Source organism: Xenopus tropicalis, chromosome 7 (assembly GCF_000004195.4).
Source record: "Xenopus tropicalis strain Nigerian chromosome 7, UCB_Xtro_10.0, whole genome shotgun sequence".
NCBI lineage: Eukaryota > Metazoa > Chordata > Amphibia > Anura > Pipidae > Xenopus > Xenopus tropicalis.
In genome coordinates this window covers 94,462,226-94,481,925 of record NC_030683.2, presented here as the reverse complement: position 1 = coordinate 94,481,925, position 19,700 = coordinate 94,462,226, and the positions used below count along the sequence as shown (strand labels likewise).

The 19,700-nt window shown below is 37.9% G+C and overlaps 2 protein-coding genes across 4 annotated transcripts; one reads left to right on the top strand and one right to left on the bottom strand.

Annotated features, from left to right (window-relative positions):
* Window positions 1-886: 886 nt before the first annotated feature.
* Window positions 887-11,268, bottom strand: spout1 (SPOUT domain containing methyltransferase 1). Of its 2 annotated transcripts, none has more exons than XM_012966623.3 (12): window positions 11,161-11,268; window positions 9,923-9,965; window positions 8,182-8,307; window positions 6,877-7,036; window positions 6,707-6,796; window positions 5,003-5,052; window positions 4,775-4,905; window positions 4,205-4,274; window positions 4,007-4,105; window positions 3,824-3,926; window positions 2,294-2,441; window positions 887-1,336 (listed from the first exon to the last, which is right to left on the bottom strand). In XM_012966623.3, the coding sequence occupies exons 1-12, from the start codon at window positions 11,251-11,253 to the stop codon at window positions 1,262-1,264; spliced, it is 1,188 nt and encodes a 395-aa protein (XP_012822077.1). In that variant the 5' UTR covers window positions 11,254-11,268; the 3' UTR covers window positions 887-1,261.
* Window positions 11,269-11,323: 55 nt separating this feature from the next.
* Window positions 11,324-18,257, top strand: c1orf50 (chromosome 1 open reading frame 50). Of its 2 annotated transcripts, XM_012966617.3 has the most exons (6): window positions 11,324-11,375; window positions 11,664-11,864; window positions 13,803-13,918; window positions 15,286-15,372; window positions 16,002-16,133; window positions 17,477-18,257. In XM_012966617.3, the coding sequence occupies exons 2-6, from the start codon at window positions 11,831-11,833 to the stop codon at window positions 17,660-17,662; spliced, it is 555 nt and encodes a 184-aa protein (XP_012822071.1). In that variant the 5' UTR covers window positions 11,324-11,375; window positions 11,664-11,830; the 3' UTR covers window positions 17,663-18,257.
* Window positions 18,258-19,700: the final 1,443 nt, after the last annotated feature.

Genomic DNA, 19,700 nt, shown 5'->3' with positions numbered 1-19,700 from the left:
AAATTGTTTGTTGGCTATTATGGTAATTAGGAAGATAAAATAATCGCGCCTTGACATTGTTAAAGGAGACATATTGGATAAATGGGAAAAAAAGGTAATTTTGTAGGCAATTATGAATAATATCCGGTGCTGGTTTCCCTTTGGGCTAAACATTAACCCTATCTGTAACAATGGCCCCTTTATTGGAGCTCCCTATAGATCGTATCACTTCTCTGTCCCAGTTTGAAATGGAGAGTGGGCGTGTCCTAACGGTCCCTGCCAGAAGCACAGTAGGAGGGGGAGAGCCAATCACAGCCCTGCACACAAGCACAGACAGGCTTCAGTTCCCTATCAGGTCAGCCTAGCTGCTGATTGGTTCCTATCCTACAGTTCAGTGTACGGAGGGCCGCCGGCTCCCCAGTTCATCCAGAGAATTTAGCCAGCAGGAAGTGGCACAGATGGGCGGGACTAGTGGGGTTTTGGGGGAATTTCTCAATAAATCAGCAGGAAACACAACTTTTTAAGCACAATCCTTCTATATCTAGAGGAGTATAATTCACTGGTACATTCATAATTTTTATAGGATATGTCTCCTTTAAAATTAATCTTTCTGCATAACTAAAAGGCAGACTAAATATAGATATTGTTTCCTATAGATTTGGTTAAATTAGTTGTCCTCCAAATAATCCTGTACCTTTAAATCTGCATGCAAGTTACGTAGGGACAGCAGTGCTACAGATGAATTGATGGGTAGCCCGCAGCAAGCTACAGAGCATCAAATTGGCTGCAATTTTGAAATTTAAAATCCATCTTGATACGCAACAAAATTTAAATAGAATGGAGTATACCTGTATTTAATCATAATTTTCCTTCAGAAGGAAGCTTACATTTAAAAAGCGATAACACATTGAAAATTGTAATAAAATATTTTAATGGATGGTGTATTTTACTTATTATAATTTAGCTAAAAAACACAGATCTTCAGCACACCGAACTTCATATGCTGCCCTCTAGATGTTGAGCCAATCTGCAACTGCAAATTCTAAGGATGCTGGGAGTAGTAGTTTAATAGAAGATGGAAAGCCACAAGCTAACTGTAACCTTTGGCAGAAAACAAATGTTACTACCTAATAACCAGAACACGAGCAGCTTAAATGGCTTCTGGTTTCAGATTTTAAGTCACATAATGGGTGCTTTAAATCTGCAAACAGCTTAGACATTCCTGGAATATACAAAGTGGAATATACCGAAAAAGTAGTTGACTATGAAAGGACAGATGGTTTTAGCCTTCATTTGCTTTCTTGATTGCAGCTTGTAACCTGGGCTTTAGCGCAGCAAGGGAGATCAAAATGGCTTCCTGTAAACACAAAGAACATTTGTGTTCCTACTGAAATACATTTGTTTATAAGGTGCGGCACTGGTGCATTTTTACATTGTCGTCACACTGGTAAAAATTGCAATGGATGAACTAAATACTTTCCCTTAGCATTTTCAACCAGCTGCTTACTTGTATGCCTAAATTTCACGTGGAGTCACGCAGCTGCTGAAACTCAATGCATAACTTAATAAATATGCTTTATTTTATGCAGCAATGCCTGGTGTAGTATATTTGGTCGCATTTTTTTCTTACTCAGTATAAAAAATAGGCCACTATGGGTAATGGCACATGGGAAGATTTGCAGCATTTTTTTTCATCCCGGAGAGAAGGAAAAGAAAGCACACTGCAAATCACCCCCTTCCCATTCAAAGCAAACCGGAAACAATGCACTTATGCCTTGGCATGTTTAGAAACAGTCAAATATCACTTAAAATTACTTTTTCCAGTTATACACCTATTAATGCAGGGGAACCCTTAAGTTTCTGCCACCTCCTGACTAGGTGGTAGCTTCAGGGCTCCCTTTGTGCCAAGAGTGAAAAGGTGCAGCATAAATTCTCGGTGGGGTTATGTAATATAAGGTGCAAAGTTTGCTATATTTCTTATCACTGATAATAACCAATTAGGAAGTAGAATTACCTGGTCACCTGTTTAAAAGCAACCATCTTATTGGTTGCTATGGGTTATACTTCTCCTGGGCAAACTTTGTGCCTTTTATTACATATAGGGGCTATTGCAAAATCACTGCATGAATGAGCACACTATGTGGAAGTACACTAGATATAGGTTATGCTAGAATTTTAGCATTCTGTTTAAGTTTGTATTAGGTTGTGCTCTTGACTGTTTAAGTGACTAGCGAAAGGAGAAAGGTGCACAAAGTTAAAAAAAACAAAACAAAACAAAAAAAAAAAAAACCTTAGTAACCTTAGTTTCAGTTACCTCAGTCCTGATTGTACGACTTCCCTGGTCTGGACATGTGTTTAGATAATGATTAAAAAGAATGCTGGGCTCTGCAATATCCAAGTTCTGATCACTTTCCACACTGGCTTCTAAGCCTTTCAGACCCCCAAAGACAATCATTGCATGCCTAATAATAAAAAAGAAAAGTAGGTTAATTGTATTACTCCTTGGGTGCTTGAAGCAGAGGAAGTTATGTATTTTATTATGTTTATATGAAGGTTTAATTAATCCCATGTCTTGTTTTACCTGCTTTCTCTGGAAACACTCTGCTTTCCCCCAAATTTCAAACTATCTAAACTTTAGGTTAGGCGCCCAAGAGTATAAAGGAGAGCAAATACACCTTCTAATTTGAAATGGCAATTTACAGAATACAGGTTTATAATTCAGTACACAACTATGACTTCCCAGCAAATCAAACAATGGTGGTCACTGTGTGACCCAATTTGGCACCATCATAAGAGGACTCCTTTACAAACAGTAAAATAATTATCCTGCTGAAGACCTGCGGCGCAGGTTGGCACAAAGGAGTCTGCTGTATGGTAGCCACCGTCCCATCTGCAGCTTCTCCTTGGCCACCTGCTGCAAATTAGTGGCTGACCTGGGGGAGGGGCAGGTTGCATGAAGGTGGGTCTGCCCCCCCCCAGTCAAGTCCTATGTGTAGATATTTACAGGTTAAAATAATTACAGCCTAAGAAAGAAAAGGAAGCATTGCATAGGCATATAACCTCCCTTGGGCACCTTGGTTTGTGGTCTGATGAATAAGTGTTTACAGGGGTAATGAAACTGTAATCACTATGAGGGTGTGTAACCTGCAAGGGTTCCTTTCCATCGAACAAAGGAAAGCAAATACATTTAGAAAACTACTCGAGCTGTGGATGAGCTTTCCCAGGGCCCTGTAAAGCAAAGAGTCAAATGAAACAGCTTCTCCAAGAGTGAGTAAGCGTTAAATGCTCTCTTTAAGTGGAATTCAGTGTGAAACTGCATAAGCATTCAAGCATAGGTGCAGATTCTCAGGCTGCACTTATTTCTAGGCTAAGAATCTGCCCCATGTGACACTAGCCTTAAGTCCCTCCTCTTTTTTTTATGTGGTCCAAGATTTTGTCTTGCTAATGTGGCTGCACCCAGGCCAAAGCAATAGCTCTGGGTGCAGCCACAGCGAGCAGATTTTTCAAGCATAGTGGCAGATTTTCAGCTTGTGTTTACCCGCAGGCCAAGATTCCACCCAGTGTGGCACTAACCTTAGGTCCCTCCCCTTTTTTTTTTTTTATGCGGTACAAGATTTATCTTGCTGAAAAAAAAGAGTGTATATCTGCAGGCCGAGAATCCACCCCATGTGCCACTAGCTTTAATCGCAAAATATGGTAAAAACAAAAAATATTCATAAGTTGTCTATTTGATGTTTATGACAAAAACATTTTTATTTGATTTACAATTATCCCCAATGACTATCACGTTTAGACTTACAGACATTACCTTTTGTTAAAAAATGGGGGGAGAGCAAAGGGTTACCTGAAATCTGGCAGACTCACTGTTTCCACACTACTTCCTCGTTCTGAGGTTCCAATTGTCAAATCATAGCCATCTTTAAAGGGGCACTCAGTAAAAACTGCACCTGTAAAACAAGGACTTAAATGATCCTATATGTCCTGACTCCACAATAAATTTATAGGCATTATTTGAATATTTACTTACTGAGGCAAGATGCCAGTCTGACTCTGTACCCCCAGTATAAGCCACTTGCAGTCCTTGGGTGTTGGGGTGAGACCACAGTTCCTTTCTGTACTTTTAGCTCTAGGATAAAAAAAAATGCAGTATAAAGTGTTCTTAAAAATTAGAAACAGAACCCAAAATGTACCCAAATAGCACAATAAGTGTAGATTGTTGTCTTACCCACATTTTCTTGTTGTAACTTCACAGTAACTCTGACACCAGTCTGCAGCTGTCTATCTATTTGAACCTCCTAACGAAAAAACACAGGTGCAGAGCTATGACTATTACAGACATCCAATGGCACCTAAAATTAATTCAGCAACTAGTGTTATTAACTAGCCAAGTCTGCATCCTTTCAGGCATTGCAATTATCCTCAAACATCAGCAGACCTTACAGTGGATGCTGGGATCTGAAATGGAGTTATACATTCCTTTTCTTCCTTTGAGCAGCTTTTCAGAAATTGTTATGCACAAAACCTTTGCAACAATGGGGCAGATATCAGACTACTGTCTTTGGCTAGCTGATATGTTTACATCTGGTAACAGCAACTGAAATGCACAGAGTTTCTTTCACTTCAAAATGTTTGAACAATTCTGTAAAAGGTATCTCCAGCAGAACAAAAAGTCTTGGGAAGCTTTTACAAATATGCAGCTGTGGACACTAGCTAACATTTCTGACAAACATCCCACCATAATGGAGCACAGAATCAATCCTTGGCACTAGGCCGCAAAGCTTCAGTAATATAGTACCTTTCGCATGCCACAGTTTACAAATGACCCTTTGCCTGACTTAGTAGGACGATCCAACACAACTCCTTCCCGATACTCAGACTCTTCATCTATTCTCACATGGTGAGGGCTGTCAAGAGGATTTAAAAGCCCTGAAAGGGTACAAAGATAATTTATTCACTCCAGCCTCAAAAAGCATTTTTGATATAAAATCACAATACTGATATGGCTTTTGCATTTCATACATACCAGCAAACTGAAGGTCAGGGTGCTTTGGGAAAAACGATTTTCTCAGATACCTATGATAAAGAGTATGAGATCGGGAACATAAAGTTTAGTTGCAGTCATACTTCTGTGGTACAGAGAAGTCCTACCGACTATTTGCTTGACAGCTGGCAAGTGGCATCTGGGTAGTGCCGATTTAATGGATACTGTAGCATTGCTGGATTTCAAAACTGCTGTAAATGCAGATAAACCATTTCCAGGGAATAGGGCCTGGCCTTGCAAAATGACTAAAACATCATCTGGCCCTGATGGAAGCCAAAAAAAGCCCTATAGCTTGGTCTGTGAGCAATATAAGTCTGAACGATTAAGATCCAGGAAGAAACAAGTCAGAATAATATATTGTTTGCAATATTAGTTTTAGGGCAAGTCACTGAGCCTTTTAGTTAAGTTGAGCCAAGTTTTTCGAGACTTGGGGTAATGTAATTAAAGGTGCAAAGTTTGCCATAGGTGTAATCATCTAAAGCACCCAAATGCCAGCGGCATTTACTAGTGCCTTTAATGTTATATTGGGTTTGCACTGGTTAACTCTATGCCAACTGAAGCTTAGAAAAAAAGGATAAGATGTACAGCGCTGACACCAGCCTGTATTATCCTAGCACATCATTAGCATTCTTGCTGTAAGCACTAAACCAAATTCTATAAAAATGTAGCCTAATAGACTCCAGTGATCAAATCGTATGTTACGGAGCTACAAACATAATGTCTTACATAACTTTTTGCCAATCATTCACTCCCCTAGTCTTTTCTATTTTGATACAACCTGTAATTAAATTACATTTAAGTTTCAAGTCTCTGGGGAAAAGTACATACCAACGTTGCACACTGTTGCTTGGTTTAAGTCAGATGATGTGCACCTCAACAAGAGTGTCACAGATTCTTAGATGGACTAAGATCAGGGCTCTGACTTGAGAAAACTTCAGATGCTTTGACAGGGTACCTTTTCAGTAATAGTTTCTTTCTGGCCCTAGCAATGGTTGAGCCACGCCTAAAGAGCACCATGCTGTTGTGATCCTTTTCATCTCGTTACAGATAAGAGAACGGATGGTGCAACAGTCAGGTTAAAATACTGCAAAAGATCCTTTAATTTTCTAAATTATCCTTTAATTCTTCTAAAAAAAAAAACTCTCTCGTAAGAGAGATTTTCTTGAAATTACAGCATGAATATTATCCCAAACTTCAAACCAAGGAAACAACTGAAGGCTGAAGAACAGAAAGAGTAAAGCAAAGGCCCAGTCAAAGCCCTGATCTCAGTCTATCTGATAATGAGGCATTACTTAAAAATATTTCAATGCATAAAAATGTTACTCGACTAACATGGAGAGAATTTGCATGGACATAATGGGGGGGCACCAAGACCTTCCTACAACTTCAAAGTGTAAAGATTGTGAATCAGATCATAAGAATCTAAAATCATTTTAATTTCACACTGTAACACAACAAAAGGTTCAAAGGGGCCAGATACACATTTTTAATTAAGCAGAGCAGGCCTCTCTCTCTGCCAGGTGCTCTAAATATAATGCTTCTGCCTGCCATGCTGCTCATTTTCTGTAAACTGAATTAATGTAGGTTATTTACTGTTTCAAACAATAAATAAAAGTTATACATTCATAAAGTTTTACATTTTCTCATTGAGTGTATGCATTTACAGAGGTATGAACTGGCACTTACTGAGGGCACTCCAAATACTGTAAGATACGTGCGAGTTGTACACAGGCTTGTCCTTTCTTTCCAACACCTTCAAAATTCCCTTCCACACTTCTGCAATACAAGTAGAGCAATGAGAACTACAAACAGACATTAACAAGTTAGTGAAAGCTTTACTATACTAACAAACATACTTTGAACCTTCTCCTGTTTCATCAAATATAACAATTTCATCTATACAGAAGATGGCACAAGCACGAGCAATCTGCCCAGCCAGGTAGGTGCGCAGTTCTGGGGACTGAGCATTATCCATTATAGAGCCTGGTAAAACCACACTCACTGTGTATTGACGGCCTGGAGGAGAAAACAAACAAGGTCACTCTTTTAATGGCATCAGTTCAAGTCTTGAATTTCACTGACAAGTTAGCCTTTAAAAATGCTTCAGCGTTTCTGAATCCTAATTCAAGCAGCAACTTGTACTCCTTGTTCATTGGAATCTGTCATTTAACTTCCCTTACACATGGTCTTTTAAAGTGCTGACTGGTTTGGTAGCTAGCCAACCTGTATGAGGCCATTATTACTTCTGTCCTACTGTGTCCAGTAAAATGCAGTTTTCCTTCCTAACTAATGCTTAAATAAAGAAGTAGGGTAGAAATGTGTATATTATGTTTTGGGCTCCTGTACCAGCCCAAGCCAACCACAGCCTTTTAGCAGGGAAGAGCTGTGTTTTCGAAGATGCCCCAGTAGCCCCCCATCTTCTTTTCTGCCGATACACTGCACATGCTCTGTGCTGCTCCCATTTACTGAGCTTAGGGACCCACTCACAATATACTGTATATGTAGAATATAAATCTCACAATATAAGTATAATTAGTAATAAATACAGATTAGTACATGGCAGGTCAGAAACCAGTGCAATTGGCATCAGAATTTAACAATCAGCCCTGTAGCATCAACTTATATTACAGGCCAATCTAATTTTTTGCTTGATAATTTGCGATGACCCCTAAGCTTAGCTTCCCAAAAGCTACCCACAGCACACTGAGCATGTATGTGTCGCAGACACTTTCCAAGATGGTGACCCTCTGTGACAAGTTTGAATTCCTAGTTCATTGCTGCTATTGAGATGCTGAAACTTGCAATTGCAAGGCTGGTGCAATAATTTCAGTATATAAAATATGGCATTTTAAGCCATATATTTAGGGTTTATTTATTCTTTAAGACAGACACAAAGTTTGGCTTAATTTTGGACAGACTACGACATTGGCAACATTAATGTAAACTAATGTAATTAACATTAATGTTAATGTATTAACAGCAACTACCCAGGAAAAAAACTAGCTAGATTCATATCCGTATCAATATGAACCAAATTATTCTACAGCAAGCTACAAAGACTAACTATATATTCTATATTTTTTTTTATTTTGGGGCCTTTAAATAATTGTTCATGCTGTCCTACAGATTACAAAACAAAAAGACACTGCATTCTTGCAAACCTTTTGGTGTTTTCCCCTCATTCACCATCATTTCTTTCTCATGTTCTGTCTGCTGCTGTTGTTGCTGGCTCCTTTCCAATTTTTTTAAAAGTTTCTCCTCCCTCCATTTTTTTCGGTCTTCTTTTCCTAAGAGTAAAGTATTTAGATTGTAAGCTCAGAGATCAAGGTTTCGATGCTAATGCTTCTGAAATTAACTCAGGTAATACTTACTGTTTAGATGCTTTACATATGGTGATGTAAAGAGAGAAAAAAAAAAAGTGCGTATATAGTCTCTCTCTATATATATATATATATTTTATCTACACATACACACACAGTAGATATAGCCACAACCTTTTCATTTTGTGTTAGATGCTTTATTAAAGTCTAATCCACCTATAGATATTCATATACATGCTGTCATTAAAGGAATACGGTCATGGAAAAACCATGTCTTTCTTCAAAATGCATCAGTTAATAGAGCTTCCCCAGCAAAACCCTGCATTGAAATCCATTTTCAAAATAACAAACAGATGTCTTTTAATTTAATTTTGAAATTTCACATGGGGCAGCTCCCAGTAGATATCAGAATAGCACTCAATAGTAAGAAATCCAAGTCCGGCTTGGGACTCCTCCAGTTACATGGAAGTAGGAGAAACAATAGGTTATCGGAGACTGATGCCCGACTGAGCAAGTCAGTTGCCCATGATCTATCATGGGCATTTGCATTTGCAGATGAGGAAATGAAGAGTAGCCGCAGCTGTTATTCACTACCTGCAGTTGTGATGGTTTGCGCTGTTGACATGAATCAACTAACAGCAGCAAGTTGCAATGCAATGTATGGTATCCATCTGATAGTAATGTGGGTCAACTAGTTAGATAGTAAAGAAAATTGTACAGAGTAGGGCCACCATTAAATAACGTACCACATATAATGCTTGATGAAAGGAATGCTGTTTTATTAGTAATCTTTCTTTGATAGGTAGGGATACATTTTCAGGAATATAGGGCAAAAGAAAAATTTATAGGAGAAGAAAAACAGTTTTTTCTCTGGTACACCCTATTTTACATATATTTAAAAGGTGGGGCCCTAATTTTATGTATAAATATATATATTATATATTTGTGTATGTATAAAAAAAAAAAATTATATATATACATATATATAAACACATGCACAACAGACCATTAAAAATACATTGTTAGTCATAAGCATAAGGTGCTTTTAAACAGGTGATTGTGCATCGTAATATTATCACTTTAGAAATTATTATAGCAGTGTTCTAAGATCATATTATTGGGTTAGCTAAAAGACAAGCCCTTTGTTGCCCAGGGTCCTCAAAGAGTCAAGTGTCCAAACCAACACCAAATTTTGCACTCTGATGGGACACACAGCACCTCATTTGAGACCAAAGCAGTATATAGTGGAAACAAAGTATTGCTATTGTATAATCCTATTCTTTTTCTTTTGCCCCTCTTTTCCATTAAGACCCATTGCTTACAGCAACCCCCCCTTTTTTTTCAGTTCAGACCAATGGGTATTTCACATTGACACCAACAAAATAGCTGAAATCTGTTATCTACTATTAAATTAATAAACAAAACAAATGAAATAAATTGTTTAAGAAAATTATTAAAAGAAAGGAAAATGACAGCGAAGTTGACTGATGAGAGGGTAGGGTGTGCCAGAGACTCGTCTTTTTTTTTTTTTAACCCAAAACAAATTTTTAAACGGACACAATATAGTTGCAGAATCTCTTACGTTTTTGCTTTTCCTTTCTCCAGTCAATTTTCTTCTCAGACGCCTAAAGGACAAAAAAATATTTCTTAATTTTTTTGCTAAATAAAGCATGTGCATAATATTTAATACACCAAGCAATGTGTGTCACGTTGTGAGTATAGATTATGCACCCTACCTACACAACTTTCTACTTTAATATGGAAATATGAATTGCCATATACTGTGTGTGAGCATGCAAAGTGTCATGTGCAGTCCACAATCTTTTTGTGAGTATTTGTGCTGTAACTTATTTGCATTTACGCTAATATATGAATATTGTAACATATACACTAAATTGTTCATAAGCCAAGGGCTAGAGAGAATGCTGGTACTTTTAAACCTTGTTAGATTCAATACCAGTTCTTCTGTCTTAAAGGAACAGTAACACCAAAAAATGAAAGTGTATAAAAATAATAACAATATAATGTACTGTTACCCTGCATTGCTACAACTGGTGTGTTTGCCTCAGAAAGACTACTATAGTTTATATAAGTTAGCTGCTGTGTAGCCATGGGGACAGCCATTCAAAGGAGAAAAGGCACAGGTTACTTAGCAGATAACAGATAAACCCCCATTATATGGGGCTTATCTACTAGTTATCTGCTATGTAACCTGTGCCTTTTCTCCTTTTTTCCAGCTTGAATGGCTGCCCCCATGGCTACACAGCAACTTATTTATATAGTAGCTTTTCTGTAGCAAAAACACAATTTTTTTGCAGGGCAACAGCACATTATATTTTAATTACTTTAAAACACTTTAATTTTTTGATGTTACTGTTCCTTTAATTGCCCTGTATCCTGGGTTGTTTATTTGCTGGTCAAATTGCAAACGTTTCTCAGGGCAGAGCTGTCGTCCCCATGTCACTCCAAGCCTTTTTGAAACCTAATTTCATGTTATCATTTAGTGTGAAGTCAGGCCTGGATCAATACCTCCCTCAAGACATGGGGCTGGTTAATAGCATAGTAACAACAAAATCACGCAAAGTCGTATGTGATGCTGTCTGATAAAACATATCATATAAACTACACCATATACACAAACTACTTTCTCGTTACCTGCTTAATGTATATAAAATAAAGCAGTCTTCACATTATTAATCCTTGTATTATGAAATGGCCGCACGACACGAACCCCGTCGCCTCTCTACTAGTAAGCACAACCAGTATTGTCAATCCCCTGCCCTGCCTTCCCTCCCACTCCCAAAGCAACCAGCCGCTCACCAGCTCCAGCTTCTGCCTTTTTTCCGCCATGTTTTCACCCATGTGCTGTAAACACACCTGTAACTTCGATTGGATTCCCTGGACTGACGCCATTGGTCACATTAAAAGTCCCGCCCATCTCCCTGAAATAACTTTATTGAAAAGAGAACATTGGGCACCAAAAGGGACCCATTAGTGCCCGCGTTAGTGTGTGACACGCTGTATATGAAAATTCAGTAAGCAAAACACTTAAGCATTGATGTACTCTGATTGTTAGACTTCCGTGTGGAACTTTAGTATGATAGCACGACTCCAAATCCTAGACAAGTGATCCGCCTCGATTATGTAATAAATACAGTAGTAGCCTGTGGCGGCCATGTTTTGTTCTGGAAGGCTGGTAGCAAACAAATGCCAATACGTGTTAAAATAGTTTTAATCTGGCACAATTAATACTTCATTAATAGTGCTATAGGTAGTTATATTGTTTTTTTAAGAATGGCTTTTTACTCTCCGTCATCCCTTAGTTTTAGCGGCCATACGTAACCGGGGTTTGCCCAATACTGAGATGGACGGCCGTACCTCCTGTCCCAGCGTTCCACATGTCAGCTGTTTTATAACCTATGCCTTGCTATAAGCATTTGCGACCACTTGTGTAAGAAGGCGTGTGAAATTTGGAAGAAAGCAGTAGAAAATGGAGAGTGCCGGTACAGGACATGTGACTACAGGTAATGCTTTCTTATACCAAAGCTTTAGCACTGATATATTTCTTTTCTAATAAGAGAGAACTTTTCAGGTGTTAGGTACATTGCTCCTTATTGGCTAGGGTTTGGACTTCGCTTCTTAAGCCTAGGCATGCCAAAGTTAGACCTTTACTATAAATCTTTGCAGCACATTTAGAGTTGTGGGCTTATACTATATGGGTGGGATGTAGAGCCTTGTATTTGTCACCTGCCTATGGAAAGAGCTAAGTTGCGCAGCCATTGAACCTTGTTGCAGTTGTACTTGTGTCTGGGGCATTACCAAATTACACCCCTATACTATTTTCTACTCAGCGAAACAAAATTAATGCTCGGTAGAATAAATTTAAATGGTTTTGGGTTTGTCTCTGAAACTCCTCCACCATGATTTTCTAAATTAACCAGCAGCACAGAAAAAAATAGTGATCTTATGTGCAGAAACCATTTCTCAGTCTCTGTTTTCATACTATAAATTATAAAATTCCATTAAACTGCCTTTCTGAAATCAGCAGATATTTTGGGGACGCTGCATGAAGGCTAAATTATAAGGTAACTGGAAAATATATTGACACTAGGGGTGATTTACTAACAGTGGGGCAGGGTGCAATGTGAAAAGGAATAGATGCAAGCCCTTTTGGTTTTTGGCCGAACATCATTACCACTGCAGAAGTAACGTGCTTATTGATTGGCCAGCAGTATATAACTTAGTCCCTCAGATTCTTAAATATATTTTCACTAAATTAAAATTGTGACCAGGGTGCACATGACTCAGAGTCCTTTGCAGTCGAAACAGCTTCCAGCATTTTAAATCAATTTGGTGTTACAAAGGGATTGGAGGGAATCTCACTGCTACCATACTGGGAGCTTGATGCCCATGCCCCAAGTCCCAACTTTTCAGCAACTTGTGGAACCGGGAGGTATGGAACTGATAACTCGCCAATTAGCTGATGTGGTTCCTAGTGCCAAAGCTCCAAACTCATAGCTGTGGGAGAGAAGAGACTTCATATGCCTTAGGTGTTTTTAATGAATGTGGAAAAAAAGCCTTGATTTTATTCCTGCCTAGCAGTGGATCCACTGTGCGAGCTGTCACATGTTATAAAGGTAAAGTTGCTTATTAGGAGTGGACAGTGTATAAGGTGGATCATACTTTGTTTGGGATAGGGCCCTACCATCTAGGTAGCTAATAAAGAATAATTGCAGTGTCATTTTTTTCCCACCACAGTCAGAACAGTTGTAATACATGAAGGCTTCCCATCCACGGAAAGGTTTGATGAATGGGAAAAAAATATTGAATAGCTAAAAATCCTTTAGGATTACCCAGTTCGATGATTGACAAAGCCCCTTCTAGGACTTGGTGAAACTAAATTTTGTTTCATTCATAACTAACTCAATTGCAAACACTAAGATCAATCATTTGTTTAACAGCAAGTAGCTGTTCTTAGATAATTAATAACCTTTGTAATACAGATAACAGGTGTATTACATACCTTCTGTGCCTTCACATTAAGGGGCTGATTTACTTACCCACGAACGGGTCGAATGGAGTCCGATTGCGTTTTTTTCGTAATGATCGTAATGATTAAGTTTTAACGCTACGAAAAATGCGCAACTTTTCGCGTAAGTTTTAACGCTACGAAAAATGCGCAACTTTTTACGCAACTTTCGTAATGGATACGAAAAACTCGCGTTTTTACGCAAAAATCGTATTGGTAACGAAAAATTCGTACAGAATCCGAAAAAATCGCAAAACATACGAAAAAGTCGCAAAATGTTCGTTTTCAAGTCGGAACTTTTCCAATTCGGGTCGGATTCGTGGGTTAGTAAATCAGCCCCAAAGTGTTGAGCATTAGGAAACAAAATGATCGTGCACTTCTACATTTTGGTGTGTTGATTTCAGTTAAAATCATTTTATATTTTGTCTTTCAGTGGCTCTAGTAGAAAGTAACGCTAATCCTACGGGGGTTCAGTTAGTTAGCACTTATCAAACCAATCGCATTGGAGACCCCTCTAACCTTGTGGATCTTGCGCGGCAAGTGCAAAAGGTAAGGGCTAATAAGGTTTTGGATGTTTTTTGGCAAGAAACTTTAAGAAATATATATAATAATAGATAAAGCTCCATTATATTCTAAAGAGTTTATCTGCTATGTAACCTGTGCCTTTTCTCCTTTTTTTCCATCTTGAATGGCTGCCCCCATGGCTACACAGCAGCTTATATAAACTATAGTAGTCTTTCTGTAGCAAACACACCAGCTGTAACAGTGCAGGGCAACAGTACATTATACTGTAATTACTTTTAAGCATTTCCATTTTTGGGGCTACTGTTCCTTTAAAGGACTATCCAGAAGAGCAACTAGGCAATCTCTCCAAATCTCACCCTAACTTTGTTATATATGGAATGTTGCCCTTCCCAGCCACTTTTCTGGGTTTGCCTAGGAGAGTAATCCCACAGTTAAGGAACCACTTATTTTAGAACTAAAGTGCCTCCTTGTTGGATTAAGGTACTTATAAAAAAAAGCATTTATCCTTTTGGAGGTTTTCACATTTTATCGTCATCGAACATGGAATCACAGGGGATTCAATTTTGTTTATTTAATTGATTACTTAATTATACACCCCCTTAATATGACACAGTGGCTAATGTCCTGGAATGGCTAGGAAGGGAGTCCAGATCTTAGTCCAATAGAGAATGAATGGCTGGATATGGGAAAAGGCTCTTCACTAAATACTGACTAAAAGAGGGTGTATGCTTATATAATCTTGTGTTTTTTTTCATTGCAATTAATTTAATCTTTTGTCTATTTCTCTTGATCACTGCAAAAAAAAATAAATGCTGGAATACTTGGGACCTGGGTTTTTATTTTTTTTTTGCTGATAATGGATGTTTCTGTAATTTAGATCAGATCTCCTAAACAAACCTATTAGGACTGTTTTGCCACCAATATGGATTCACACAGCTAGTTACCATCAAGTACAATGTACTGTTTTATTATTACAGAGAAAAAGGAAATCATTTATAAAAAAAAATTGGAATTACAGGTATGGTATTGGTTTTCCACAAACCTGTTATTCAGAAAGTTCCAAATTACAGGAAGGCCATCTCCCATAGACTTTAATTTACTGAAATAATTCATTTTTGAAAAACATGCTTTCCTTTTTCTCTGTAATAATAAGAGTATCTTGTACTTGATCACAACTAAAATATAATTAATCCAAATTGGGGGCAAAACAATCCTACTGGGATTAAAATATATAATTTTTTTCAAATTAGATTTAAGGTATGGTGATCAGATTTCTGAAAAGACCCCTTATCTGGAAAACCCCCAAAAGAAAGTAATGCAAAGCAAATGAGACAACCAGTTGTGTATTGCAGAGTGTATATATTCATGTTTATACTGTATTTCATCAACAGGCTGATGAATTTGTCAGAGCCAATGCATGTAACAGATTGACTGTTATAGCTGAGCAGATCCGCATGCTGCAGGAACAAGCTAGAAGGGTAAATATTCAACTGTGTTTAAATTGAGTTTCATTATTGTAAAGTAAAATACAATTAAGCTACAAAGTTAATAGCTTTTCTCAGTATGTAAAACATAAAAAAACATAAAATACTTGATTGAGGGTTTATTTGCACTGGAGAACATGAGGACTGATTACATTACATTCCCATGGTGAATAGTTATACATGCATAGATATATGGTGAAAATATATAAAATTGAAAAAAGTACGCAATGAGAAAATAGAATAAAGGGAAGTAAGCAGAAATAATAAGCAGCATTATTTTTTTTTTTATCTTAAAAGGAGCTTTTCTTGTCCTTTAAACAACTAGGTATTTGGTGTAGCAAATATATTTCCTGGCTTACCTGCTGTTCTGTTTAGTATTCTAGTGACAGTGACCTCCTCACTGTAATTTAGACACCCTTTATTGGTAGTTGCCTCAGTATGATCATGCAGGAAGTCTGCTGCTCAACTTATGTTGCTTTAGTGTGAATTGTGGGAAGGGACCAACATTTTAAATTAGTAGCTGTGTGCTCAGCTTTCCTTTTTGTATTGTGAATTTACAGTTGTAGATGGATAAAACCTTTTACTAGAACCAGATGAGTACTAATTTTATTCACTCGATGTAGGTGCTGGAGGAAGCCAAGAGAGATGCTGATTTGCACCACGCAGCTTGCAATGTTGTCAAAAAGCCAGGAAATATTTATTATCTCTACCAGCGGGAAAGTGGACAGAGATATTTCTCAATTCTGTCACCAAAGGTAAGAGAATCCTGCACCTGTTGTGTCACTGACTGTACAATGATAAGACTCATGGATGGGATCTCAGATCTTTTTTATCTGTGGGAAGAACTATTGTTTCATTTCTACTTTGGCATCAGAACTGTGGCTATTTTAGCTTCCCAGTCAGCTGGTTCATCTGCTGCTGATAGTTTAAAGGTTAAGTTGAGGGTCACATAGGGCCACATACATGGAATAATGATCAGTCAGTCTATCGAATAATTCCTTTGTATGTGGACAAATTTAGTCTTTTGTACCTATAATTTCACTACAAAAGCAGTCATTTTTTGAATGGACAATTAGTTATCTGCTATGTAAGATAAACATTTGAGGCTTAGATTCATTGATTGTTTTGTGATAGAAAAAAATACCTATCTGGCAGTAAGCATCAGCATTTGTTACCATGGTGTAAAGTGTTAGTGTGCTAGTCAGCCATAACCCAGTAACCACAGGGCTCATTGCAGGTCTTCTTGCCATACCTGCCAAGGCTACAGTTTTACAGGGTAGCTTTTCCCTAGTGGGTAAAGCAACATTATCGACAAAGATATTATTTTACTAAAATAATAACTTAGAACTTTTCTATCACATTTCCTAGCATATATTCATATTTATTCAAACACACAAAGCGGTTTTATATTAATATTTTCTAGTACACACTAATATATGGTTTATTGAATACTGATTCTAGCTGAGCCTTGCTTTGAACAACGGCACCAGGGGAGATTCCCAGTGTTTTGATAGCCGCATGATTTCCTGCTTGGCAGGTAGCAAACCAAGGGAATTGCTCATCCTCTGACTTACTGTATATACTCGAGTATAAGCCTAGTTTTTCAGCACCCAAAATGTCCTGAAAAAGTCACCCTCGGCTTATACTTGAGTTGGGTGCCATGGGTCCCTCTAGACTAGCACCCTCTCTCCTTTGTGTGCAAATTAGGCCACCCGCAACCAGATCCTCCAGTGCCTATTGTTTTTGTTGACCCTCTTCTCCACTTACAGAGCTAATTTACTGTTTTTCTTTGAAATAAATATTTAACATATACCCCACTGATGCCTCAATTAATGTAATTTTATTGGTATTTATTTTGATTACTGAAACATAGCAGAAGCTGCTGCATTTCTCACCCTAGGCTTATACTCGAGTCAATAAGTTTTTACAGTTTTCTTAGGTAAAATTAGGTACCTCGGCTTATATTCGGATCGGCTTATACTCGAGTATATATACGGTATCTTTTGTACCTGCCAGTGTACTCAGAGGTCAAGTGATTATTACGCAAACACACTTCAGGTTTCTTACAAATATTTTTTCTTTCCCTTTTCTCTATTAGGAGTGGGGCCCTAGTTGCCCACATGAATTCCTTGCTGCTTACAAGCTTCAGCATGACATGTCCTGGACACCATTTGAAAACATAGAAAAAAGAGATGCAGAAATCAGCATTATTGATAAACTATTGAATGAACAAGTGGCACTTCCATCATGCAAAGAACCCAACTTTAGAGGATTAACAAATTAAATATATCTGTGATACCTGGGTAACTGAAGCCTTATCACCTCTAATGTGAATTTGTGGCATTGTCTGTGATCTGTCTGCAAATCGGGGATGTCACCAACAACTGTTTATCACTTCCTTTCTCACTTGTTGGTCACCTTTGCGCACTGAGAGTCTTTCCTGCCAAGAGAATTGGTTTTAAGTTTATTTTTACTTAGCTCAGTTTTTTTTATACTCGTACAAACTGAGATTTTTTTTAAGCCATCTTTTGTTAGCAGAAAGTTTCCACCCTCAAAATATATATTTTTTTTTTATTGTCATTGTTTGGCAAAATGCCCTGATAATAAAGACTTACAGTAGAAGTGCAGCCAGGTAACCATACATTATGATGGGTTTTATTGTTGGGAATATTGTCCAAATGGAGGATACAGAATGTAGCTGAATCCAAAAATTATGCATTTGAACAAGAAGGCGTTGGTCTGGTTTATTGATATCGATGGTATTTGCTATTTGCCTTAAACTTGTTAAAGTGCCCCACACAACACAAACTCCTAATATACCTATTACTGTAATCTGTTCCTTCTAAACATATTAATAAATACCATTTTCATATGCTGAATTTCATCTACAAAACAGCTCTTTCTGCTGCATTTGAAATCCTGGCAGGGGAGGAGGCACTAAACCACTGATGTTACAAATTGTAAGAACTTCTCCACAGTTTACATTGAAGGTGTAAGTGCTTTTAGAGGGTCCATTGCTAGTCCTCTCACCATACATGGTGTTACTGTGTAACTTTCATATGGTGGGTAAAGGAATAATATCATCAAAATAAATAAGGCTGATGGCCCACGGAGCAAGTTAGTCACCCGCGATAGATCTCTGCTACCAAAGGCGACTAACCGCTCCAAAATGCCTTTCCACCGGCAACAATAGGAGTCAGCAGTGGAAAGGCCTATGCATCACTTTTGCTTTCTGAAGTTGCCTGCAGGAGGAAACTGCGAGACTTCAGGTAGCCGAAGCAAAGTGTTGGCCTTTCCACCAGTGAGTCCTATTATTGCCGGTAGAAAGGCATTTCAGAGTGGTTAGTCACCCGCAGAGCAGAGATCTAATGTGGCCAACTAAACCGTTGTTATATTTTGTGGGACACACTAGCATCGTTTTTCAAAGTAAGTTCCCAGCTTGGCAGAGGGGCAGCAAAACAATTTGTCCTTCATTGAGTTTAAAGGGAATTACCTTTACCCTTCTAATGCACTTGTAGGTCAGGCAGTTACTCACTGTTCCTTGCTAATAAATATTTTTTCCTCCACTTAGGAGTTGGGAGTTTCCCAACATTAATTTAGTGATAATCAAGACCATTTTTGAAAACACACACAAAAAAAATTCAGAAATCATTACTGATAAACTACTGAAGTTGCACTTTTATCATGCAAAGAACCTAGTTTTAGAGGAATAAGGAAAAAAAAAATCTCAGTGACACACAGGGTTGGTAGCCCGATCACCCTTGTCATGTGAACTTTGTGATCTGCCTGCTAGTCCAGGAAGCCACTAAGAACCTCAAACTATTCACCATTTCCTTTCTTGCTCACTGTTTGCCACTGCGAGAACTGAGTCTTTCCTGCCAAGAGAATCAAATTTAACTGTTTGTATTGCAGTGCCTGGCCCCCTTCAGTTTAATTTTCAGAGCATTGCCGTTTGCTTTGCAGTGTTAAGTGTCTCAAGTACAAACAAGGATTAGAAGAGAAAAAAAAGTTTCCCTTGTGAGCAGAAAGTTTCCTATTTAAAGTGAATAAGGATAAGGCATTTGTTATAAAATGGAAAGTGGCTGTGTTTCTTGTTAGTAGTAACAGAAATTATAAAACATTTGTGACATCAGTTCTTAACTATGCAGAGAATGTAGGATTTTCCTAACTTTAGCACAAGCTCGTTTTGCTTCCCATGTAAATCAAGGTAATTGCTTAGTGACTTCCTTCCCTCACTTTTTTTTTTTTTTTAAATATTGTCAAGGTTTGAACTGCACTGTAATAAATAAAGTAGAAGTGCAGTCAGGTTACCATGCAGTGCA

Coding starts and splice junctions, on each gene's coding strand:
- spout1 (XM_012966623.3), bottom strand. CDS start 11,253: ATGGCGTCAGTCCAGGGAATCCAATCGAAGTTACAGGTGTGTTTACAG. Junction 3,927..4,006: donor CAGACTGGCATCTTGCCTCA/GTAAGTAAATAT, acceptor CTTGTTTTACAG/GTGCAGTTTTTACTGAGTGC. Junction 2,442..3,823: donor GTGAGTCTGCCAGATTTCAG/GTAACCCTTTGC, acceptor TTTTATTATTAG/GCATGCAATGATTGTCTTTG.
- c1orf50 (XM_012966617.3), top strand. CDS start 11,831: ATGGAGAGTGCCGGTACAGGACATGTGACTACAG. Junction 13,919..15,285: donor TTGCGCGGCAAGTGCAAAAG/GTAAGGGCTAAT, acceptor TTTCATCAACAG/GCTGATGAATTTGTCAGAGC. Junction 16,134..17,476: donor TCTCAATTCTGTCACCAAAG/GTAAGAGAATCC, acceptor TTTCTCTATTAG/GAGTGGGGCCCTAGTTGCCC.